At 37.8% G+C, this 27,434-nt stretch overlaps 1 protein-coding gene across 1 annotated transcript in view; it reads right to left on the reverse strand.

The window, feature by feature from the left end:
* Positions 1-6,971: 6,971 nt before the first annotated feature.
* Positions 6,972-27,434, reverse strand: part of LOC139735969 (probable Na(+)/H(+) antiporter nhx-9) — a 64,275-nt gene continuing 43,812 nt past the window's right edge. The window contains exons 5-12 of the mRNA XM_071646727.1: positions 24,362-24,585; positions 21,983-22,185; positions 20,509-20,598; positions 17,676-17,746; positions 16,445-16,639; positions 14,050-14,263; positions 12,235-12,490; positions 6,972-7,114 (exon numbers count right to left, since the gene is read on the reverse strand). Coding sequence (XP_071502828.1) covers positions 6,972-7,114; positions 12,235-12,490; positions 14,050-14,263; positions 16,445-16,639; positions 17,676-17,746; positions 20,509-20,598; positions 21,983-22,185; positions 24,362-24,585 — 1,396 coding nt within the window. The remainder of the gene's footprint in view (positions 7,115-12,234; positions 12,491-14,049; positions 14,264-16,444; positions 16,640-17,675; positions 17,747-20,508; positions 20,599-21,982; positions 22,186-24,361; positions 24,586-27,434) is intronic.

Raw genomic sequence — 27,434 nt, forward strand, 5'->3', positions numbered from 1 at the left:
CTTTGTGTCATTGGACTTTCCTCCCTTCAGATTTCTTTTTTACTTCATTGTCTTTCAAGAGATGTTTGTCCTCACAGCCCAACAACCACTTTGGAGTCATCTAAATGAAGTTGCCATGGCAACCTACCTCTTCACTAAGACATACACTTCGACTTGATTGAAAAAAAGAAGAAGAAGTTAACGTTGCAATCATTACTGTACTCACTAATTGCATATAACATTGTTCTGCAAAACTGCTTTCAGGACTTGTCCCTTTACAGACCCCAGCTACCACAATGTTGCAAAACGTGCACTCATATACAAATATAATTGTTCTAAGACTGTAGTGTTACTGCATACATCAATTGCATTTACAATACTTACAATATGGTGAAAGTGGTATTGTCACATCCTTCGGAATGTATTGCCTAGCACAGTACGAATGTCACTCATCATTCTATCATTAAACATGCAGTCGTATAAACATACATGACATAGCAAATATGCTCAAGTATTTTACATTGGCATCAATTTAGCACTTTTATCTCTTTGCATCGTATCTGTTTTCAGTAATCGACCAAAATTCTGTAAAAAGAAACAAAGAGAAACCAAAAAAAAAAAAAAAAAACACCAGAAAAGGTCAACACATGTAATGAAGATCTACAAAGATAGATTGTCGACATAATTGATATTGATATCGATTTCGCATCAGCTGCAATGTCAATTTCTACTGGAACCACGTCTGTGAGGTACAGTGCATGACCATCCATCTATACAAGGCAAATAGTGAAATGTGTCTGGAAAAAGATACTAAATGCAAGGAAAAATTGATGAAAAAAATAGAGTACTCGTCATATCTTGCTGTATCATCAACATAACATACAGGAGTTGTAGCTTTCATGCTTTCTCCCTCATACAGATTCATTTTCCAACATGCAAACTTTCCTCTCATGATTCTATGCATAACCTCCTTGTAGATGAGAGAGAATGTTGTTTCATTATACATAAAATTCTCAGAAAGAGAATTAAGTTTTGTGAAAAAAAAATACAAATATATAATTTGAATCATATACTCTACAAATATAATGAAAACGTCATTTAGGTTTACATATATTGTAGAGTGAAGAAACATTAAACAAGATCTTACTCCAAGATGTTAACTGTCTAGTGCTGCTGCAGAACAAGTGTCTTTTTGGTCTCTGAAAGGGTAGGAAAAAATGTAGTGAATATTGCGAGGAAATGAAGTACTCTGCAACAGCACTCGTCCCTCCAAAAATAGGGTCCTGGAATTTCTTATCCGCACGTTCACATGAAGACAAGTAAACCAAATCAATGTAATCAATGTAACCCTTACACTTGATATCAAAAAGGTGTAGTATTAGTCAAAACGATTCGAACACTCACATAACGTGAAGGATAGAAAGCAATGTACCAGGGACAGATATATTTTTGATGCAACCTACATGAGTCTGTCTGTTTTCATATGTTGACTGCTGATAGGGTAAAGACACATACATTATCCCTTAAAAATAAGAGTGGACAGGAAAACACAAAAATAAGGCACAAAACTCACCCCCACACCTATTGGCTAGATCAAGCTATCACAATATCTACCTGTGGTATTTTTCTGAAAGCCATGGCCTGTACAGTTTGCATGCAGTAATTGACAGTACATGTATTTCCATCTCATCTGATGAGAATTGTAGTCACGAAACAAAACTTGAGTATTCAATGGCAGTGGCCCCTTTTTTAGACTTTAGTTATTTTCTGTATTTGGTTTATCAATAGCCTTGGGCAACATGGAAGTATATCTTGACACTAATTTTGGCTTTTGGCAGAGATTAGTAAGATATTGATGTTCTTAATTTGCATATTTTTGTTGTTGTTGCAATATTTAAGGCATCCTACATTTATGACGATGTCCAGTTTTGTTGATTTCATGGTTATACCATGATAAAATATCACAAATCCATGTGATTTATATTCCACTTGATTCTTTGGTAAAGAGTGACTAGAAAGACAAAGAAAACATAAAACGAGGCATAATATAACCTCTTCTTTTGGCACTTATTGTAATATGCAATCATGAAACATCTTTGCTCTGATAAATTGTTCTTTTTGTTCATTTTTTTCACGGTGTGCTGACAAATTACAATGAATGGTGCATGTTGCTTGGGCTTGAAAATAAGAAAATTGATATTTGCTGCCTTATGTGTCATCAATTCCTTTTTTTTTTCATCAACACAAAACATATAACTACAAATTTTCAGAAATTACTGACATCACAAGCTTGAATCAAAACAGATTGATGACACAGATCTACAAGATCAAATAAGAGTAAAAGCAGAAAGGTTGGACCTTAAGTGTGTGCTAGATATGTTCCAAGCTCCCAGTTCTTAGGAAATACAAACAAGTAAAATGGACGAGCATTATCCTAGTTTAACAAAACATTATAATCATCAAAATAGAAGAAATCATGAAAATAAGAAGCAATAATTGAAGAGAGCGCAATGTCTTGTTTTTGTCTGTACACGAAAAATATGAGGAATTTCACCTAACATGGAATAATAACATATTTGTTCCTTCTTTTTTGGGGGGCTTAATGTCTTGAGAGTTCATTCACGTCGAATCTGATTGACGCAGAGGGGAAGCAACACGCTGCTGTAACTTTCTTTTAGAGTTCAAACGTTCCCGCTATTTTTGGGGACAATTTCTCTAAGTGACTGATAAACCTTGCCTGAGCACTCTCTATGATTCACAAGGATTGATTACTTTGGACAAATACAATTCATTTGTTATATTTACATTTTTTTGAAGTATGTATTAAGTTTTGATACTCTTGATAATGATTCGAAGCTGGAATTATTGCAGATGCAGGAAATATCTATGAAATTAGTAAAATAAAACTATTTCTTTGTAGTCTATGATATCACTGATGGCATAAATGAACAACAATGTGTATTAAAGATTACTGTACATTGACCTTGTAATACCTGTCAATACTTTGTGCGTTTTGAAGCTGATTGGCAGAGAAAACCCCATAGTGCTGTACACACAGTCCAAAGTCCCTAGCACAGAAAGTGTTAATATCCCCCTTCTTCTCAGGCACAGAATTAAAGGTAAAACACCGTTCTCAGAAGGGGTCCAAAATTCATCCTCCACCATTGCAGATTGGTTTGCAATATATCGAAGGGTCTACCAAGGAATTTGTCTGGCTGACATGATTTGCCAGGGTAATATTAAAGTCATTTTGAGATCATAAGTGTAAAATAATTGCGATCGTACGACACAACTTTTATTCCTGACATGCCCTTCCCATTCAGAAGTGGTAATGGGTAGGCAGAACCATACAAGATCATTGATCGTGCCCTAGTAGTAGTATTTCCCAACAACTGCATATGATTCACTCTCGCCAGAAAGACTGAATGGATAATGTTTCGGTTCAATTCGTAAGCTATTTCTAAACATTACGTAGCAACCATGATCGAGTATGCTCTGAGATGACAATACTTCTGGCATACATTCATGGATGACATTTTGCAATTCTTTGTTACCCAATTGAAATTGTGTTGTCACAGCCATATTTCACACATTTCTCATACATATGTGTCCATTTTAGAGAAAAAAAATCAACATTTTCTGCAGGCAAACTTTTACCTTTAACAACTGCAGCTGTGTTTCAAATGCCTTCTTTGTTCTTGGCTCAAGCATACACTTAACATCACTTACAGGAAGGATAATATTGAAAGTACTCTGCCATTAGAACAATGAAGACTGTACAGACACATGATATACAGCCATGATATACATGTTAGAAAATACATGTGTGCATAGATGTATCAAATACAATGAAGCACACAGACAACCTTGGATGCATATCATTATATCACACTTACATAGTTACAAAGTACACAGGAAATAACTACTCCATTAATGAACCTAAGTTGACACTGTGTGATTTTGACAAGCAATGCATTTCAACGCAACACTGAGCGATAGTGAGCACCGTTGTTCTCCGTTGCAGAATGCTTTAAAGAAAATCGCTGGCTGCTGTATCGCGATCCTCCTCAAACTGTACATCATGCATGCTAATCTGCTGCCATTCGACATCGCATCGCAAGAAATCGTACAGAGTGAGGCGGGCTGAAGGGACGTCACGTTTTGTTTAGTACAGTGCCCCTAGATTACATTGCTTAAATGAATATACATAGACATGAAGCAGGGCAGAATGCTCGTCGGGTCCGTCCTAAAACTCAGTCTCCCTCTCCTGCTTGGACTGCTCATCCTCCACCGAGAACTTGACCTGGTCTGGTGCCGTGTCGGCCACGCCCACTGATGGCTCCCCGTTGACCTCGGCTGTGGCTTCTGTTGGGGACAGACAAGACAGTATGAGTGTGTAAGCATCGAGCCATCCTTAAAGGGGCATTCCAGACGATTTTCATGATTTCACATCGTGTAGGAAATAAATTGACAGCTCCATGTATAGATTTGTGGAATTTATTGTGGTCTTTGAGCAGAAAAACCAATACTCTGAGAAATCTTACACAAATTACACTGAACAGTCATGACGACATAGGAGCCTCACGTACTTCAGAAATGTAGCGGTGTAATTCCATCACAATACCGCTTGCTTAACTAGTTCACCTGTGTAGAATCTAAGCATGCCTCCTTCTTTTGCTCTGCTTCCTTGAGCCCTAACTCATGCATTCTTATATGGTATGAGGCTGCCATGCCATCCTTCTTCATTGCTATTTGTTGTCAATTTTGAAAACATTCATATTCCTCACCCCAATCCCTATAAATTCTGAAACTCTGTACTCAGTATAAGTAATTTATCGTTGTTGAAAATAAAATGTAAATATCTGAAACTCATCCGGAGGTCTCGTTTAACCCTTTGTGTGTTATGGGTGCCGATTTGCACAAAAAACCTCACAGCGCTGTATGCATTGTCCAAAGTCCCTGACACAGCGAGGGTTAAGAGAACATGTTTCAACGCAGAACTGACTTCATGCACTCAGAAGCTGTGTTTAAGATAAACAGGAAATATCTACTGTATAGCACCTGAATGTTTACAGAGCAAAGATGGTGAGAAAAGAAGGAAAGAGAAAGAGAGAGATTGGAGATTCTTTGTACCAAACTTGCAGGAGAAGAGTTGAACCCTCTTTACCTCATTGACACGAATGGTAATATTTTTCTTCCTCCAACCAAACTTGTAATGAATGAAGGAAAGAGATGAACTGCTCTTCAACTGCAGCATCTCAGTTGCTTCTAGCACACACACACACACACACACACACAGACATATGTGAAGGGAAAGATAATGAAGGGATGGTTGAGAAAGTTTAATGTAATCCAAGCAGTCAACTACATTTGCACTACCATATACAGAACATGTGATACCAGAAAATAAGTACAGCTGTAAATCTAAGAGAAAAAAAGCCACATATTTTCATATTCACGTGAATGCACATTCACTGCAAGAATTCACATTCACTGCAATAATCAAGCATCTATGCTAACGTAGCCATCTATCATATTGTATCTTCTATCGCTACTTGCAAAATTAAAAGCTACGCAAATTGGTAGACAGGCAGAATATCATATGATGGCACAAATTGAAAATACATAATGGAACAGAGAAATAAAGATAATCTTCCAGATAAATAGATAAATACGCACATTTGTATGCCTGCAAAGGACAAGGTACCCATCAGGAACTGAGAAAATCCAGGCCAATGTGCATGTGCGTGCATTGAACATTGTAGTGCAAGGCCCAAGTAAGAAATCTTCTAAATCTATTGCTGATAACAGAAATCTAATGCAATGCCCCAAATAATAATTGTGAAATGAAAAACAACAACAACAACAACAACTACAACTACAACAATCACTTTTGGATAGCGATTAATTGCAGTAGTAGAATGTTTCTGTGAGTGGGTTGCAATCTTATTCTGCTCTGAAGACATGTGGATTAGTGTGCCTCCTATCGTGGAATAAAATGGCAAAAAACTAAATCATCTCACAAAATACAGCGTCATTCAATGTGCAGGCATATGTATAGGAGCTAAGAGGCCACATGCATTTGAAGCTCATGCACTCCTGCAGGTTCTTTATCCACATCATTTGGTCAAGCTAGAGTTTCACAGCCTCCATATAAACAATTCATTGAAAAAAAATTGCAATTCAATAAAAGATTTCTTTGGTTGCTTTTTCTTTTTCAGGCAAAAACAGTTTGCATGATGCTTGCTTAACAACATCAACTCATGCAAACAAACTGGTCTCCATAATTATATCGAATTGCAATTTACAGGATTGATCAATTTAACAGGTCATCATCATTTACTCATGGGGGGAAAATTAGCTGTTTAACTGTGACTACATTATCTAACTGGTCTATTCACCCCTCCTTATCAGATTAATATCTGTCGTTCCCAATTTAAGTTAGCTTAGACATATTCCACATCTTGATTTTAAAGTTGTGTTCAAACTGCAGTTCTGACATTCTATTGACCTGCTACAAATGTTCTTAATTTCCAAAATAAGTGATTAGCTTTGATAGGCATTTTAGGCTTTGACAGTAATTTCCTGTCAACAGAAAGAACAAATCTACTCTAACACTGAAATGAAGACTTTAACTCATGGGATATTAAACTTGTGCATATGGTCTCTAACATTTACCCAGAAACCACAAAGAAATTTCAAGCTGCTTAGATGCACAAATGAAGAAACATACCGATCAATTTACGTGTGTGATGGCTGACCTAACTACAACTATTGAGAAGGGTTTGTTTTCTCAAATAATGATGGTGCAGTGAAATCATTAAAAGAACGAAACCAGGGGAGCTCTTCATATAGGGAACCTATACAACTTTTTCCCTCATCCCAACCCCCCCCCCCCATCATTCCCTCAGTACTAAGGAGCAGACAGGACAAGATATGTTACGAAATCGCCATCCCCTTCTGCTGCATCGCATACGACACAGCGTTCTCCTCTACGACTTACTGCCACCGGTGTTGCTGGCTTTACCCACAGTGAAGCTAATCCCCTCCTCCTCATCCCCTTCATCGGGCTGCCGAGTGATGCGGATGGTGGGGACGGGGCCTGTCACGCTCTTCCGTGCTGGCTCAATCAGTGCTGCCGCCCCGTGAACATTGAATGGGAATGCGTGAGGGTGCAGTGGTCCATGGACAGAGCGAGCACCAAAGCCATATGCATTGTTTGTTTATTTTTTTTTTTCAAAGTCATAGAAGCAAACAAATGGGGGGGAAAAATGGAAGGCAAAAAAAATAAATGTAAAATGCAGCATGCAATGTTCAATGTCCCCACTTCCTTGCATTAAAAACTGCGCACTATAAAAAAAACAGAACCATGCCTTTCAATTAAAATCTTTAATGCTAATGGTTATTGTTAGTTGATGAGGCCAATTTGATATTTGCAAAGTCATATATGCCAAAGAAATGATGCATAAACAAACATAAGAAAGCATGGTTATTGGCAAAGATCACCTGCAGTCAAGCTCCATGATGTTATATTTGTTTTCGAGGGTGATGTCAACAACAAAAACCCCCACAAAAAACAAGAACAAAAAACAGATCATAAATCCTACTTTGACATTTGGTAAAACAAGGAATCCTACAGTGTGATGCCACCCCATGATGAAAGTAGTAGTAAGGCAGTAATATCGATAGCAAATGACATTCACGGCATGTTATCCATAAGAGGAATTGACATTCAGCACTTCACAAGTCTCCCACTGACAGAAATTGTGCTTATATTTTAAAGCGAAATTGACAAAAGTTGGTTGTGTTCTTGAATCAAATGATCACTGTCAAATAATAACCCAGTATTGATGACTTTAAGGCAAACTGGGCTCTCACTGACTCGCCCCCCCCCCCCCCCCCCCCCCACAAAAAAAAAAAAAAGATTCTTCACAATGCTTTCATGAACAATCTCATTGCAGAGCTGGGAATTGATAATGACCTCATTCAATTACTGCCTGCAATTTAAGTATGTGACCGCCCAGCTCAAAACCCACAAAAAGTTGCAGATTAGGATTCTCTGTAATGGAACAAAATATTTCATTCTGTTTGACCGACCCAAAACATTTAAGTTTGTCTCACCTGGGAAAGTAATCTTTTCTCCACTTACTGTCAAAAGCTAGCAGCTCAAAAACAAAACCTAAATCTAGATATTACAAGTTTTTCTGGACCATATTCTTTTGGACAGACGCCGTTTTCACTGGGTTTTCATTGATACTGGGTCATAGTGATTTTGATTGCTTTTTTCCAACCTGGCTCCTTTGGGAAGCTCAACAGGGAAAGCCTGACACTTTGTTTTCTTGTGTTGTGTTTGTTTATTTTGTTTCTCTATTATCACATTTATTGTTTTGCAAATGCCGAATAAATAATAATAATAATAATAATAATAATAATAATAATAATAATAATAATAATAATAATAATAATGATACTACTACTACTACTACTACTACTACTAATAATAATAATAATACTTATGTACAGCATGCCTCAGTGACGCTAATCCTCAAATCCTCTTTCTCCCTTTTCTATGAAACTGCAACTCCTAACTCTCTCATATTATCACTTTTTGAATGGGTTAGAATGGTCCAGTTTCAACAAGTTACATATCATTTTTCAGCTCAGAACTTAATACTCTTTTAAACTCTGTAGAAGAGTGAAAATTCATTTGGGCTTACTTTTGTGGGTCTCATTTATCCATTCATTCATTCATTCATTCATTCATTCATTCATTCATTCATTCATTCATTCATTCATTCATTCATTCATTCATTCATTCATTCATTCATTCATTCATTCATTCATTCATTCATTCATTCATTCATTCATTCATTCATTCATTCATTCATTCATTCATTCATTCATTCATTCATTCATTCATTCATTCATTATTCTTTACCTAAGGTCTTGAGCTGGGTGGTCACATACATGGTCACCTCCCATTTCATTGCTATGTGAAAATCCTCAAATTTCTCACTTAATGCCTAATCTTAATAATGATCTTATCATTTTATATGTCTGATTTTACTGTTTCAATCAAAGTCACCTTAAACACAGAGTGTCATTGCACTTGATGCATTTCTCGCTTGCAGGTGTAAGTGAGACATTTGTGAGAAAAAAACGAAAACAAAACAACAATGGTAAACATGTTCTGACATTTCCTGGTGCAGTGGCATCACATAGGTACTAGAAAAATAAAAACACATTTCTTCTTCTTCTTCTGGTTAAGTCTACCTCCTTCAATTAGCTGAAGATTCTCGCAGATTGTATTTGAATAGCAGGCCATAGAATAGCAGGGTAGGAAGGTCATAAAAAAATAATAATAATTCAATCTGGGAATTGGGATATGTGTAGTTATGGTGTTTGCCCACACAAGCTCACACTCAAATAAAGGAAGACAAGGAGGTATGTATGTGTGTGCTCACTTACACACATCATGCACACATACCATGTATATGAAGAGCTCAGTTGCAAAAGGTACTACATCCATTTTTCATCAAAATTCACTTTTTGGTGTTGATACATGACTCATTTTTAGGACCTCTTTACACCTATACTAACAAAAAGCTGAATTTCCAACCAGAAAGTGTTTAAAAATTACATTTAAAAATCAGTCCGGTTTCAAAAGGTACTACATCCATTTTGGAATGCTTATGACCAATGACAATCATTCATTCAATATATTGGTCAGCAAGGGAGAAGTGGGGCATTAGCTGTGCACACTGGTCTGTTATTCTTGCTGCTAAATAGGGCAGGGCATTGTCAATACCTAGGTATGACCTCATTATTCCATCCCCATCAACACCATTGCTAGTAAAAATAAATCTGCGAAACATGACATGACATCAAAACTGAATATACAACTGGTATGTGAAATTTTGGTTTCAAAAGGTACTACATCCACTTTCGGTTTCAAAAGGCACTACATCCACAAAAATATAAAAATGATTAATCCATCAAAAATGAACATATGGGACCTGGATTTTCTTAGAGAGTGGTTTTAGAGTGTTGTATCATATAGCAGTATAATAGGGGGAAATATCATTCCAGTCTGAACTTGCTAAATATGATAATCAGAAAATCATGTTTTTCTCAGAGCATGAAATTATGGATGTGGTACCTTTTGAAATCGAACTCTTCATATGTTTCTGTGTGCATATTGTGCAAGCCCAATATATACCATGTGCATACACATGGATACCGCAGACAATGAATAGCGACTGAATAGCGATGTCACAACTCTCCGCTGTCGTGATTACATTATAGCAAATACACATATTCCAGGGAAATATTTGGGTTGGGGAAAATTTATCAGGTTGCTTAAAGGCCACCGCACACTATACGACTTTCATTCACACGACTGACAGACTTTGGATCTGAAATAGATGACAGTATCCTCAGAATAAACAAGCTTGTTTATTTCAGATCCAAAGTCGCTCAGTTGTGTGACTGAAAGCCGTATAGTGTGCAGCGGGCTTAAAGGACAAGTTCACCTTCATAAACATAAGGATTGAGAAAATGCAACAATATTAGTAGAACACATCAGTGAAAGTTTGAGGAAAATTGGACAATCGATGCAAAAGTTATGAATTTTTAAAAGTTTTGTGTTGGAACCGCTGGATGAGGAGACTACTACAGCTTGTGAGTCATATGCGTACAACAGTATAAAGAAAATGTAAAAGAAAATTCAACATATTTTCACTTTTTTCGCATAATTAAAGAGCACTTGACTTGCCTCTTTCTAAAGGCAGGGGGAATAATATTACCCATAACATTATTTGTCGGTAACGAGTCAGGGGAATGTGTACTTTTTTCAAAAGATGGAATTTTGTGAAATTCTCTTTATATTTTCCTTATATTGTTGTACGCATGTGACATCTAAGTTATTCATACACTGCAGTAGTCTTCTCATCCAGCGGGTACTGCACAAAAACTTCAAAAATTCATAACTTTTGAACGGATTGTCTGATTTTCCTCAAACTTTCAATGATGTGTTCTACTAATATTGCTACATTCTCTCAATCCTTATGTTTATGAAGGTGAACTTGTCCTTTAAGGTTAATCAATGCAACTTTTTTTTTTCTCATCCTATCGGCAAGTTTACCACTTCATGATAGTGTGGCCAAATGCTAAGTTGTAATGCATCTCTAACAATTGTTTGCTCTCAGTGCAAAATGAAGAGATTTATGTCTCTTTAATAAGATAAAGGAAAATATATCCCAAAAGACTGTACCTGTCACCCATATATCTTAGAAAAAAGGAATTTCCCTTGCTTTCAGTTGTGAATAACCAGTGAATGGCTGTATCAGAGTGCATGTCTTATTCCTTAATAGCTGCTATAACAAAAACAAACAATACTTCCTCGATTTAAGATGCCATAAATCTTGTCGATGATCGTTTCTAAACTACTGAGCAAAGCCTCTGGTGTCTTATTGCATTAGCAACTCTCATGATATCAGCTACTCCATCTACTGAAGTTTCCAGATTTATGTTTTCTCTTGAGTTGCATTTCCTGGGGTACTGCCGTAAGTGGTTAGTGCGAGAGCGCGCAAGTAATGCGAGAGAGTTTCGAGGTATCTGTTCAGCAGCCTTTTGGTTGTTTGGATAGCATAGTTCTGTTCTCTCCTGCTCATGTACATTCTATCACTTTTTGTTGTTGTTGTTTTGCCTCCCTGGCGTGCTTCTTGTTGGCAGCATTCCTCTTGATAAAACAGAATTCAGTCAAATGCGGGTAGGTATGTGTATATATATATATATATATATATATATATATGTTTGATTGTGTACTTTCTTATTTCTTATTACGTGGATTAAAAATCAAGATTTTTTTTTTTTTTGAAAAACATAATGGCCTGAATTCACAAAGGTGGTTTTAAATTTAGACAAATGGACGTATCTTGAACATGCACGATCAAAGCATGTTTGTTATTGGACGTCTCTTGGTGTAAACAATCTGACAAACATGTTTACAAAGAAGAAATTTGCATAAACCATGGTTTGGATTTAAACCATCTTTGTGAATTTGGGCCTAAGTGTCTGTGTCTGTGTGTATGTGCATATTAACATCACATGCAAACATATACATGTGTACAGCTTTGGTTTGTAGGAATTTTTATCTAAATTTATTTTTTGTTTCAATGCATGCCATTAGTGTGAGTTAGTTGTTAGAGATGATGCATGGCTCTACACCACTGATCCAAGAGGGATTCCACCTACCTTTACTCTCGTCCTTGGTCGCCGCGGCAGCGGTGCGTTCCTCCATGTTGCCCGAGCTCCTGTTGCGAATCATGTTCATGAACTTGGAGGCAGAGTGGCGGCGGCCGTTGACCCCCTCCCCAGCCCCCGAGCGCTGCTGCCGCCGTATCTTTCGCGTCTTGTGCCGAGCCAGGATGTGGAGGCTGCGCCCCACGTGGAGCCGGGGCTCATTGATGTCCTCGTCGGCCAGGTAGTGACGTGACTGCCGCACCGTGTGCTGGACGAGGTGTAAAATCCAAATAAAATATCACCTCTGGTTCATTGTTGAAAGAAAGTGGACTCAAAACGTATAAGATGAAAATCTGTATTTGAAGAGTTCCTTTCCAAAAGGTGCTAGATTAATTTTTCATCAAATTGGACTTTTTAACAAATATGTATAGTGCATTCTCATCATAACGAACACACATAACAAAGTTCTTGTTACATTTGTACAATAAAATAAAAATTCACATCCTAAAATTATCATGATATACATATTTTTTATATATTTCATTGTTTGGCTTTAACAGTAGGAAAATGTGTAGAGATAACAAATCATCCCCTCAAAAAATGACACAGGAGCTGGTCACTCAAACAACATTAATATGTTGCATATCACCGTGCTAAAATCTTTATTCCAAATGGTGCCAAATTCACAAAATCCCCCCAAAATATCAATTCTTTAAAAATCAGTAAGACACAGATTTTTCTGAGGCAAATTTTCTTTATCCCATTATAGGATACTTCTATGAATCATGAAGCAATTTCATGAAAACACTTCGTAAAGCATGAGAAATAAAATTCCAGGTTTTTCTCCTTATCATAGATTTAGTACCTTCTGACAAGAAACACTTCCATTTGAAACCAACACATAGGCATCTAAGCCTCATTCCATTGCAGTCATGATAACACTTTGAAGCATGAGAAATAAAAATCAAGGTTTTACTCTTTGCCATCAAAAGTGAATTTAGAACGTTTTCATTACAAGAAAACACTTTGAAGCCGGAGAAAAAAAAATCCACATTTTTCTCCTTACCATCAAAAGTGGATTTAGCACCTTTTGGAAAGGAACTCTTCTGTTTGAAAACCAACAGATGGGCATCTAAGCCTCGATATGTTCCATAACATGAAAACATTTTGAAGCATGAGAAATAAAAATCCATATTTCTCTCCTTACCATCAAAAAATGGATTAAGCACCTTTTGAAAAAGAACTCTACCATTTGAAAACCCAACAGATGGGCATCTAAGCCTCGATATGTTCCATAACATGAAAACATTTTGAAGCACGACAAATAAAAATCCATATTTTTCTCCTTACCATCGAGAAGTGGATTTGGCACCTTTTCAAAAAGAACTCTTCCATTTGGAAACCAAACGTGGGCATATAAGCCTCGTGCCATGGGAGTATAATGTAGATTAAAATTGTAAATCAGTTTGTGAATGCATCCAAGGCCATATATGGTCCTATCAAATCAATTATTTCTGTGCATATCAACACCTTCAAAATAAATGCACATGAAATCAAAAGATATGCATAATGAGACAAAGTGAAATCAACGCTTTCATTTCCAAGTTAAGATGATATCATACACTCTGTTACAGCTAAAACAAAATCAGAAATTTATCCCGTTGAGGACGAGTCCCGAGTATACTCGGGCAGGTGTCTATGGGAAATGTGTGTTGTAGCAAAATCAAACCGTCCTCAACAGGTTAAGAGGAAACCTTCACTCAGATGGAAATGACACAAACAAACATAAAAATATTGGCACTTCGTTGCAGCTGATTGTAGCCTTACCGATTGGCGCGGTTTAAAGGCGTTCTTCTTGAAGGCATCCAGGTGCATCTGGAAGGAGGACTTCCTCCGCTGCCGCGAGAGTCCCCCACCAGCCTGGGCCGGATCCTCTCCCCCAGTGCTCTCCACGTCGCCACCGCCACCTGCATTGCGTTGCCGTAGAGACGGGTCACTACCGGGGACCTCCAGGTGGGATGAACTCTCCGAGAGCAAGTGGCTGCATATTTTGTACACACCAAAGAAAGAGAATGAGAGAGAGGACAAAGAAATGCAAATTTTGTGAAATGTGAAATGAAATCTAAAGGTAACTGGTCCAATACATGACTAGCAAATGTGAACAAAACTAACGAACATTCTACCCCTACAATGAACCTACACTGTACTTTGAAATCACAATGATATAGACCGATTCGGGTTCGTTAAGGGCAGCAGACAATTTGTGGCACTGGGCGCAGCCATTAGCTCAAATTGCGGTGTCCCAGCCTACCCCCCCTCCTCTCCCCCACCCCCTGGGCAACATGTTTACCGCGCACTTGTAGCAGGAGTACACACACTTGTAACAAAGGTTCGTGCACTAAGAAAGCGTTCGTGCAATCAGTACGAGACGTCTATTGGCTAAAACAACCATGCATCAGTTTTTCATTCCGTGCGCGTGCTAATGTAGGGAGGGGGGTCGGCCGGGACACCGCAGTTATGGCGCTGCCCATGCCGATAATACACACACCGCCTCACAGAATCGCTCTATAGAATAATATTACATCTAAAACAAGCAGAAATTTCCACACTCATGCCTTTCTGCTAGTTTCATGTTACACGAAATACACACAAATTCCCACAAAGCAGAAATTCCACTTTTACAGTAGGTGGGTGAAATTCTTTTCAGTGGATTACTCTTTTCCATTGCTATATCTAATTCTTTTTAATTACAATTTGTGCCTTGTTTTTCTTATTGGATAATTATCTATACATATCATTTTGCATTATACTTCAAATTGTTCTTTCAAAATGTTAAACAATATTGGTATTTTGTAGAAACAATAGTTATTACACGTACCATACAAGAAGATTTACCCCTAGGGATGCTACCTGCCAAGTTTGGTGAAAATCCATCATGAGGTTTTCAAGCAGAAGATGAAAATGTACAATTTAGGCCCAAATTTGGACCTCCCCACCCCTCCAACCTGCCCCCAAGAGGGCACCCCTGGACCTGCTATGAACGAACTTGCAACTACAGTCATTGATGTACTAACTCATAGTATTATCTTAGGTATATCACTTCTGAGTCTAGAGAAGATTATTAAAGATTCTTTCATTTTGGGAGGTTTGAGCCCCTTGGAGCCCTCCAGGTGGGACAAGGTGCCCATTTGAACAAATTGAGATCCTATCATCCTAGGGATACTACCTGCCAAGTTTGGTGAAAATTAGTCATGGGGTTCTCAAGAAGAAGATGAAAATGTACAATTTAGGCCCCATTACGACCCCTCCCCACCCCCCTCCCCTGGGTCCCAAGAGGGGCACCCCTGATTCCGCCATGAACAAACTTGAAACCACAGTCATCAATGTACTAACTCATAGTATTAACTTAGCTCTATCACTTCCAGTTCTACAGAAGAATAGTTTTAAAGATTTCTTGTATTGGGGGGTTTGGGCCCAATGGGGGCCCCCTTGGTGGGGCATGGTGCCCATTCTAATAAATTGAGATCCTAACCCCCTTGGGATGCTACCTGCCACATTTGGCGAAAATCGGTCATAGGGTTCTCTCATGAGGAAGATGAAAATGTACAATTTAGACCCCATTAGGACCCCTCCTCACCCCCCTCACCTGGGTCCCAAGGGGGGCACCCCTGATTTTGCCATGAATAAACATGAAACTACAGTCATCAATGAATTAACTCATAATATTAACTTAGCTCTATCAATTCTGCTTCTAAAGAAGAAGATGTTTAAAGATTCCTTAATTTTTGGGGGTTTGGGCCCCCTGGGGGCCCCTGGGTGGGGCATGGAGCCCATTTTAACAAATTGAGATCCTAACCTCCTAGGGATGCTACCTGCCAAGTTTGGTGAAAATCGGTCCTGGGGTTATCAAGAAGAAGATGAAAATGTAAAAAGTTTATGCATGACGCAAGACGGACGCCGGATGAAGAACGATCGCAATAGCTCACTTGAGCCATTGGCTCAGGTGAGCGAACAACTAGTTCCATAATATATGCATATTCTTTTGTTGTAAAATATTGTACTTTTTTTTTTTATAATCTGAATCAATAACAAAGATGTGTTATTGGAAACAAAATTTCATTTGAATTAAATTGAATATAAGAGACAATTGTATACTTTGAATCACAATTACGTATTTCTTTTTGTTTGATGGAAATAAAGTATAATCAAATTCTGGAATTACCTCTCGCTCGAACTCTTGGGGAGTGCCAGGAGATCGGCGCTGGAGCTGGTGGGGAAGAGTTTGTTCTCCTTGACCAGCTCGAGGGCGTCCTTGCTCGCTAGCTTGCTGTAGACGTCCAGGATCTGGTGGTTGCGCGCCTTCTTCTGCTCGCGCAGCAGGATCCGTTCCAGGTACTTCTCGTTGAGGTACTCCCACCTGAGGACGAGCGGAAAGACGACCGCAAGATGTTATGGTTGCCGTGGTTACGGAAATGTATGGTGCCCAAAGTCACGGCATCATAATTACCTATCATAGCTTCAAGACATACATATACATACTGTAGAGCAAAATAATCTTTTGACGTGAAATCTTCGCGAATTGAAGCCGACGGCCTTTTTTCACGACATACATGTAGCAATTGCCATTGGTATTCAATGCATATATATAAACAAATGCAGCGTAGACAAGAACATTCACATGTTTAATTTAACAAATCTTGGATGTCAGGAAATTCGCAAAATTAAAATGCACGAGATTATCTCTGGTTTACGGTATCTCCTCAAAGACTGCTCAGCATCAAAGTAGAAGTTGGTATTAGAGTAGCACACTTTATGTCTTTTTGCAACGAGATATGCAGTTTTTGTTGAAACTTCGCCTAACCCTTTGTGTGCTTTTAAGTGCTAACTGGCACAGAAACCCCCCCCCCATATTATACATGTAGTACCAGTAACATACTGTTCACATTTGCTTGCACAGAAAGTGTTAAAATGTCATTAAGTGAAAATCCACATTACGTTAAAGCTAATTTAAAATGAGTGACATTAGATTAAACCAGCCAACGTGGTTCCATTTTACCTTGAATAGAAATGGGAAAATTGTGGAATTGACAGATGTGAGCATTTAAAACAGAAAGTGTTATGTAACATGACGGGCCCATGGAGTTGACATGGACCCAGAAAATAGCAAGGTTCATGACTATCAGCCAAAAATGTCAAGTCATGCACTCTTCAACAATTACATTTGGCTGACTCACAACAGTGTTGGGTAAAGCTACCGTTTTCTTTGTGACATTTCCCCCCCCCCAAAAAAAACAAAAAAAAAGAAGAAGAAAAAAGTAGAGTATAAGGAATGGCTGCTGCAACTGACAGCTCAATGCTTGCACCCCATTTTGCTTTGTCTCCCTGCATTTGCTGTTTCAAATGCTAGATTCACGCAGACAATAATGGTTCTTCTCTTCTACTCACGCACTTACTTTTCTTTTAATGAGTGGTGTCCATGGTGGCCAATGATTTCCTCTACGCCAGACATTAGATGACCATTAAACTGCAGAAAATAAACATGAATATTAGCACAATTAGATTCAATTCACACTTGAAAACACTCTGCAGATTTTAAAGGGATGGTATAATATTGGTAGAGATGAGGATTGGGCTGTTGACTTTTTGCAAGATACCAAGAAGCCACTTTAGTGCACAGCAGATGATTCTAAGAGGAATTGAACGTTCATTTGATGAAAATCAGTTTTGGAATGGCTGAGACATCCAAAAATAAAAGTAAAACAAAGCGATGGTAATAAAAGGTGGGTCCCATCTTTGATTAGAATTGCTTTGTTCTGGATATTTCAGTCTTTTCAAAACCAAATTTTCATCAAAAAAAACCCACTGAATTCCTCTTGGAATTACATGCTTTTTCATATTTCATGAGAGGTTTCTCATTATCTCACCAAAAATGTTAGAAACCTGAAGTTTGGTCTCAACCAGAACTATACCACCCCTTTAAAGAATATTTATGAAATGAGAGACTAAATGAGGACATGTCACAAATCAACTACTAGTATACAGAAATTATTATTTTTACATCAATTTTGTTCTTACACCAAATAATTTAGGCACTGCTGTCCACAATGTGAAGCAAAAGCATTGTGAAATGTACAAAAAGTGTAAAATGAACTGTACCCTCACTGCAATTCTCTCTTTTTTTATGTGCACATTTCTCTCTCTCTGCAAACTCTGTTTTTAGCTTAGTATTTTGTCTATTACTGAATTTGGCGTACGGCAGTGGGACAAATTTCACAGAGATGAGTCACAGTGCCAACTGACTCCACTGCAATTATTGCTCAAAGCTGTCGCAGTATGAAAGACACAATCACGAAACTGCTTGCATCGTGACCGGCTTTGGGTTGACCTTTCAGTGATTTGAATCCTTGATCTGTCCCTCTTACGTAGGACCCAGTGCTGGGGTACAGGTGCACCTGCTTAAAATTCTGGGTTATCTGTACAGATCCCTAATAATTAAAAGCTTGTCAGCTCTGAAGCTAGCTTCCCCTCTCATTTTGGGTACCTGTTAAATTGTGTGAGACGATGCATCCTCTCTCCCCCTCTCTTCCTTTCTTTCCCTCTGTCTGTCTGTCTATCTATCTATCTATCCAATCTATCTTTCTATCTATCTAGCTATCTCTCTCTTTCTCTATCTATCTATCTACCTATCTATCTATCTATCTATCTATCTATCTATATATCTATCTATTTATCTACCTACCTATCTACCCACCTACCTAGCTTTCTCTATCTATCTACGTATCTTTCTCTAATGATCTATCTAGCTATCTCTCTTTATCTATCCATCTATCTATCTATCCATCTATCTATCTATCCATTTATCTATTTTCCTACCTACCAATCTCTATCTATCTATCTATCTATCTATCTATCTATCTATCTATCTATCTATCTATCTTTCTGTATCTACAACTGTATCTATCTATCTATCTATCTATCTATCTATCTATCTATCTATCTATCTATCTATCTATCTATCTACCTATCTTTCTCTATCTATCTATCCATCCATCTATCAATCTATCTATCTATCTAGTCTCTCTCTCGGTGGCACGCACTCATTTCATGTGAGAAGGACAAAACAGTGAGTGTCAGTACAGTTTGCTTGAAGGTGTCTAAAACAAGCCATCTCTACTCACACACCAATTACAATGGGTATTTGATAGATCACACACAGCAAACAGAATTTCACAGGAAATATACATCCATCTCCACGCCTTTTCTAGGACATGACATGACATAAAAAATACTCCGCTTCTGTATCTGCTGTATACAGTCTGACCTCTGTTATCTAGCCATGTCGGGACCAGTGCCCTTCTGATTAAAGGTACTGTTTACCACTGGGAGCAGTGATTTTAAAAAAAGATGTTCAAGATTTCACATTTGATGCATATAACTGTAGAAGACAGTTTAGTCTACAAACATTTTTATTATAACTATAGTACACATTCTGTATATCTCACCATTAATTATACTTATTCAAAATTTTACATTAGTTGTTTCTATCCCTAAATCACATTTTAGAACTATTTTGAAGCACTAAACCTGGGTTTTTGTTTCACTTGCAAAATGGTAAATTATGCCTTTTAGCGATTTGGCCAGATATGGGAGAAACAATATTTATCGTGTACAAGTAGGCTGCTGACCCATAGGCAGTTGACAGCAAACAGTAATGCAATCTAGGCTAGCCTACTTACAATAAATGATAAGATTGAAACATTTTACGGTAAAATTCATAGCATTTCTGTACAGAATATCGTAGCTAAATTGTGTGAGTTTTGTATGAGCTTGGATTGTGCTAGAAATCACTTTTATTTTGCCTTCACTGCTTGGAGGCATCCCGATAGTTAACGTTGGACAGCAATTTGAATTTCCTGTATTGATCATGGTGTTATTTTCTGTGGAAGTATTCACTGATAGAATTCGCATGAATTCTGACTGAGCAGTTGTATATTATGACGAGTTTCATTGCAAAATGGGCTAAGTACCATTTTTAATCATTTCAAAGTAAGCCCATCATCAAATAGGGCTACATAAAACCTTTCCAGTGATACTGATATTGTAACATAAAAAGGAATCTTCTTGAAATTATGATTAGAAATATTCCATATTTTCTTAGTTTTTCAGCAGCTTTAGTTGCAAAAATCTCAACTTGAAAAGAATGGAGTTAGCTCGCTTTGGCTGAAACTCTTCATAATCTGCGAATCAAATCTCTCCATCAAAAAGGTGCAGAGAAAGCAGACTCACCCTTTCATAAATCTCTTCATTCATTGTAGGTTTCCTCTTCTCGGCTTTCTTCACATGAAGGTAATTAACAAGTGGCTTTATGGTCATACCCTGTGGGCCATTCCAATGAAAAACAAACAAACAAACAAACAAAAAGGTGAACAAAACTCATCAATAATCAGCAAGTGATATTGTCTACAAGTTAGTCTTTAAAGGACAAGTTCACCTTCATAAACATACGGATTGAGAGAATGTAGCAATATTAGTAGAACACATCAGTGAAAGTTTGAGGAAAATCGGACAATCCGTTCAAAAGTTATGATTTTTTGAAGTTTTTGTGCAGTAACCGCTGGATGAGGAGACTACTGCAGTGTACGATGTCACATGCGTACAACAATATAAGGAAAATATAAAGAGAATTTCACAAAATCCATCTTTTGAAAAAAGTACACATTCCCCTGACTCGTTACCGACAAATGTTATGGGTAATATTATTCCCCCTGCCTTTAGAAAGAGGCAAGTCAAGTGCTCTTTGATTATGCGAAAAAAAGTGAAAATATGTTGAATTTTCTTTTACATTTCCTTTATACTGTTGTACGCATATGACTCACAAGCTGTGTTAGTCTCCTCATCCAGCGGTTCCAACACAAAAATTTAAAAAATTTATAACTTTTGCATCGATTGTCCAATTTTCCTCAAACTTTCACTGATGTGTTCTACTAATATTGCTGCATTTTCTCAATCCTTATGTTTATGAAGGTGAACTTGTCCTTTAATCTATTTACATGTTTGTGACAAAAGGGCACTGGAGAATCTTTATTTTTCATATTGAGTACACATTTGTAACTTCAAGATCATTTTTCTCTTCCAGTTGTATACAGCATGGTGAGCACCTAGCAAAATTTACACTGTCTTTGGATTAAAAACTGCCCTCCTTGATATTGGGAATCTTGGCAAACAGCCAAGGTACAGTAGCATGCTCACCACATGTTCTGAATTGAATTGAATATTTGATTAATGAACAAGGAAATATGTTTCGGTTACATGCTTACGACAATGCAGCAACTATGTGATATGCGAATAGTTGCCTGTAATCTGCCAGAGGAAGCATGGTGTTTCAATACAGTGCTCCTTCTCTAAGAGAATAATCAATGAGTGGAATAAGTTGCAATCATGAACGTACTTGACAGCCCATCAGTAAATAGTTTCAAGTCTAATTAAGAGAGGTATTGGAGTCAAAACAAGAACAAAGATAAGCCCCAAGAGACATATTTTTTTTGTCCGTGCAATACATTTTCTGCACAGCGGCTACCAAAGAGTTATCAATTTCATGTTATGATGACACCGAGGGTCACAAAAGTTTGGTTTAACTTGACGCCCACTTCCCAGGTATGTAAATGCAGGTTTGACTGTAATGACAGACAGAAAGGAACCAAATTTGAGGAAGAAAAATGAACGACCGGGCAAAATGATCCGGCGATCACCAATTTCCCACCTGGAAGAAGACGGTGAACATGATTACCACCACAGTAGTGGTAAAGAAGATGGGCTTGGCTTTGATGACGTGCGAGCAGAGGAGCGCCACCAGGGAGAAGGCGATGGCGCCCCGGATGCCGCCGTAGGCCATGATGAACTGGGATCGGCGGTTGATCTTGAAGAGGCGGAACTGGTTGAGGATCTTCACCTGCAGGATGACACCTGGACAGAAAAGCCAAATCGGACATGCTATCAATACTTGATTGAGTTGATTCACAGATTTATGTAACTTTCTTCCACAATAAATAACAACAACGACAACAACAACAACAATAATAACAACAACAACAACAACACCAACAACAACACCAACACCATCACCAACAGCAACAACAACAACAACAATCACTTCTCAATGTGGTCTGGTCAAAGACTGATTGAGACAACAGCTACTATTTGTTATGCATTTAGCAAGTCTAACTTTCTGTGTCGCTAAATTCGCCAGTAGTATCCAACTCGCAAAATTGGTAAAAATAAAAACCTCATGCTGCAAAGGTTCAATGTTGGTTCTGTAGAGACAAATGCATGATACATGAACATATATACAAAAATTTTACCTTGGGGGGTGTTTCATAAAGCTGTTCTAAAAGTTACGAACAACTTAAGAACGACTGGAACATGTTCTGATGTGCTATACTTATCAGAATTTCAATAATTCAGCACAAGAACTGATCACCTGTCATTCTTAAGTCGTTCGTAACTTTAAGAACAGCTTATGAAACACCCCCTGGAGGAGAATGTTCATAGAGATCATGTTTGACCATCAAAAGGTACACTATCTGAATCATTATGAAAGGCAAAACATTTTCATATTCAAGGTTGATGTAACAATGTACATCACCACTTATACTGTCTTCTGGGCCCTGTTTCATAAAGCTGTTCGTAAAGTTACGAACAACTTATGAACGACTGGTGATCAGTTCTGATGTGCTATACCTATCAGAATTTCCATAATTCAGCACAAGAACTGATCACCAGTCGCTTGTAAGTCGTTCGTAACTTTACGAACTGCTTTATGAAACACCTCCCTGGACTATTAATTGTTGTTCAATGCCCAAAATGTTGTTCAATGCTATAACATCATCTATAAAATCATACAGGAAGTAAACCATTTCTCAAACACACAGAAAGGTTAAACCTTCCATGTGCCCAGACCCACAGCTTGACGTGCTGAACTTTTTCAACAGCATTCATTAATCCATCCAATGCTCCAAACTCGACTTAGTTCTAAAGTTAGCATGTCCTCTCAGATGTAGCAATGTGCCTCAGTCCAACAGGAAGGCCACAGTAAAACAATAAGGATAAGGGGATTATGTAATCTCTACTGACTGACATTTTAGTTTCCAGGCATCTGTGCCAATCTGGCAGACGCAGCACAGCAAGGGTTTAAAGGTATATCAATACCCTGAAAATTAACTTTGGGAGAGTAGTTGTTCTAATAATGTTTTCTGGAAAAAAAATTTGAATGTAAAACTCTTAAAGAGTAGAAATAATGATAAGAAGAATATTCCAAATTGCACTAAAAGGTGTATTATGTCTTGCATTTAGACTATTCGACAAGCACTATCTATAGGCATTGACTGCACAGATATGATATTTTTGTCAGGATCTTTGTGTGGATTATTTGCATGTGTGCGGTGGCTTCAGTCAGCTGTGGTTAAAACACACACAAGGAAAACACGCAAAGACAAAAAGGTGTTTATGATGTCACTTTGAGAATGAACTCTGTACGCACCAGGAAATGTATACAATTAATTTCAGTAAACTATGGAAGTAAATTTAACAAACAATGATGAGCACGTTCGGGTTACCTCTCAGGTGCTCTTTCACGGTCACAAAGTTAACCTGACGATTTTTATAATTTCACATTATGTAGTACATAAATAGACAGCTCCATGTATAGATTTGTGGAATTTATTGTGGTCTCTGAGCAGAGAAACTAATACTCTGAAAATCTTAGACAAATTACACTGAACACTGCTGATGACATAGGAGGTTCACATATTTCAGAAATGCAGCAGTGTAATTCCATTACAATACTGCTTGCTTTAACAAGTTCACCTGTGTAGAATCTATGCAGGCCTTCTTCTTTTGTTCTGCTTCCTTGAGCCCCGACTCACGCATTCTTGTGGTGAGGCTGCCATTTCATCAACCTTGTTCATTGCAATTTGTTCTAAATTTTGAAAACATTCTTATTCCTCATTCCAATCACTATAAATTCGGAAACTCTGTGCTCAGTGTAGCTAATTTAGAGTTGTTCAAATATATGAGTCTGAAAATCACCCTGAGGTCTCTTTTAATTTTGTTAGGGTAATGATAAACGTAAAAGTGCCGTTACCTATGGAACGGTACACGAAGCAGAAGACAAGGGTAAAGAGGACAAAGGCGGTGTTCCACTCGTGGTTCTCCTTGGCCTCCAGGGATGTGGTGCCCAGGAAGATGAAGATGATGGTCTCGCTGATGCTGCTCATCATCTTCAGGAAATACTTGATGGTGGTGTGCGACTTCTGCGAGATGTTCTGCTCCACGTACGGCTTCATGAACATGGAGCAGAAGACGATTCTACAGGGGGGAGGAAAAGTGGGAGAGAGAAAGATGTATACTGTAAAAGTGGAAATTTGCGTGCATTGTGCGCAACCAGAAACCAACGTGAAAATACAAGCAAGGGAATATTTTTTCCTGCTACGTGTGCCAGTAGCTCATGTCTAGATTTCACGGAATTTAATACATGCAAAACTCTGGCTGAGTGCGAAAAATTACTCATACAAAAATAAAAACTTTTACTGTAGATAGATTGATAGTAGGTTAATATAATGAGGTCAAGTTGTAGTTCATTACTCAGCTGCTCGTTTACTAACTTCCGTGTAAAAAATAAAACAAAAAATGACAATGATCTGTTGAATTATGCATGAGTGAGCACATTCAAGACAAAATGCTCACTTTTCAAAAGTTACTTGAGTCATTTTGTGGGGGTCAATGAAACAAGATTTTGACAAATTCTGTTCCTGGTGTATGCTGTTGCCATTCCTGCATTATTTGAGTGTGATCACTCATGCATGACTCAACAGCTCATTCTCGTTTTCTAAACAGAAGTTAATCAATAAGTGTATGAACACCCCTCCCAAATAATTTCCCTCAATACCTTTTCCTTAAAGGGGCATTCTGGACGATTTTCATAATTTCACATCATGTAGTACATAAATCAACAGCTCCATTTATAGATTCGTGGAATTTATTGTGGTCCTTGAACAGAGAAACTAATAGATTTAAAATCTTAAACAAATTACACTGAACAGTGATGATGACATCAGAGCCTCATATATCTAAGAAATGTAGCAGTGTAATTCCATTACAATACCGCTTGCTCAACAAGTTCACCTGTGAAAAATCTATGCATACCTTCTTCTTTTGTTCTGCTTCCTTGAGCCCCAACTCATGCATTCTTATGGTGAGGCTGTCGTGTCATCATCCTTGTTCATTGCAATTTGTTATAAATTTTGAAAACATTCTCATTACTTATCCCAATCACTATAAATTCTGAAACTCCGTACTCAGTTGGACTAATTTATAGTTGTTCAAATGTAAAAGTCTGAAAATCATCCGGAGGTCTCCTTTAACAAGGTACTCCATTATTTGATGGGGAAAGGGGTTATTTTTGTGTGTATAGTTCACGGTATCAATCTACAAGATTCAAATTACATTCTTTTACATGATGCTCCATCTGAGGTTCTGGCTCCAGGTTGCTTGTAACCTAATTAATTTGAATAAGCTCCCTCTTTATATTCGTAATGCTGAAAGTGTTGATAAGTTCAGATCATTGCTGAAAACTTATTTGTTTACTTAATCATAATTTTTGTTGATGTTGTTGGTGTTGTTGTTGATATGTTACTTTTTTTCCCATGATTAACGTGATTAGAAACATCAGTACTAAGCGCTATATAAGTGTTATTCATTGTCATTATCATTATCACCCCCATAGCTTCCTCTCTCTGTAATCACTGAACCACGCATTTCCATCAGTGAGCAAGGTTGATATTACCACAGAAAAATCTCTTCTGATTCTGTTCCTGTACAAGACCAAAAATCATATACCATGGTCATAAAAAAATCATATACCATGGTCATAAAAATCCAGACAGCTGTTTTGAAAGATCTACAACAAACTTGGAACTTTCAAGCTTGGAGCATCAATCCATCAAATTCTGCTCAGGTTTTTCCACTTGATGTGCACATTACAGTCATTGATATATTTCCTGAAAAACCAACAACAACAAGCAGATTTAACCTCCTTCCCTAAAGTAAATCTCCTTAACTTCCTTCCTTTGGGTATAAGAATCTTCCTAACAGCTGATAAGCCCCCCCCCCCCCCCCAAAAAAAAAAAGAGGAAAAAACAAGCAAACAAAAACAAACTCAAAAGATTGTCTCTACCATGCCACATTCATATACACGCATACGGTAATGTCAAGTCAGAGAGGGAGATAGATGGCTATAACAAGGACGTAATGGAACTCTGTGGGTGCCACAGGGGAAACAAATCAAAAGGAAGTTTGCTGGGGCATATCATAAAGACAGTCATGGTTTTTTTTTCCACCTTTACCTTTATCTGCAAAATGACATAGCAATTTCTGCTTCCACATCCTGTAATTGATATCCAGCCATGCAATTCTAGCATTACATTGGTACCCGCCAATCAGGTTGAGGCGTCAATATGTACTCACAAACATACAAAAAGCAGGCCAGGTAATCTCATTAGCCTTTGTTCTATGATTACTTGCATTTTCATATCACAATCTGTTGCCTCTCACTTCGTTTTGTTTGTTTTGTTGTTGTTGTTGTTTCCATTTACTGCAGGGAAAAAATACAGCATTGATACACCTTAATTTGCATATGCCAAGGGTATCGTACTAGAAAAAAAAAAAGACAGCTTAAAAGAGAAACTGAAAGTATAAAGAATGCAAAAAAACATTTGGCTTCAGTACAGACAGGTAAAATACAAGTATGAATACCATCTCTGAATGAAAACCTCAAGACACTGACATTGTACATTGGCAGGTTGCTGATTTTATAACAGAGTTTATGTGTTGGCATAACTAACAACAACAGCAACACACACACTAAATAAAGCCATGAGCCATTCTCAAAATGCAGGCTTGCCCAGGACACTGTGCCATCTCAACACGGCACTTCTACCACTGGTGAACTCATTGCGGACATTCTAGGAATGCAATGAACTGAGGCATTTCCAAAAGCGTGTTTGGACCGAAAACTGCAGATTCACACAGGATATAGTTTGGGGGGGGGGGGGGGGGGAACCCTTTCATAGTCGACTGTAGTTTACAAACTTTATGGACCATCAGCTGGGAACAATGATAAGAAGTGTTTCTCTATGTTAAAAACAAATTTCTCTCTT

Source organism: Diadema antillarum, unplaced genomic scaffold (genome assembly GCF_040938485.1).
Source record: "Diadema antillarum isolate AM-2024a unplaced genomic scaffold, OU_Dant_1.0 scf00000028, whole genome shotgun sequence".
Taxonomy (NCBI): Eukaryota; Metazoa; Echinodermata; class Echinoidea; order Diadematoida; family Diadematidae; genus Diadema; species Diadema antillarum.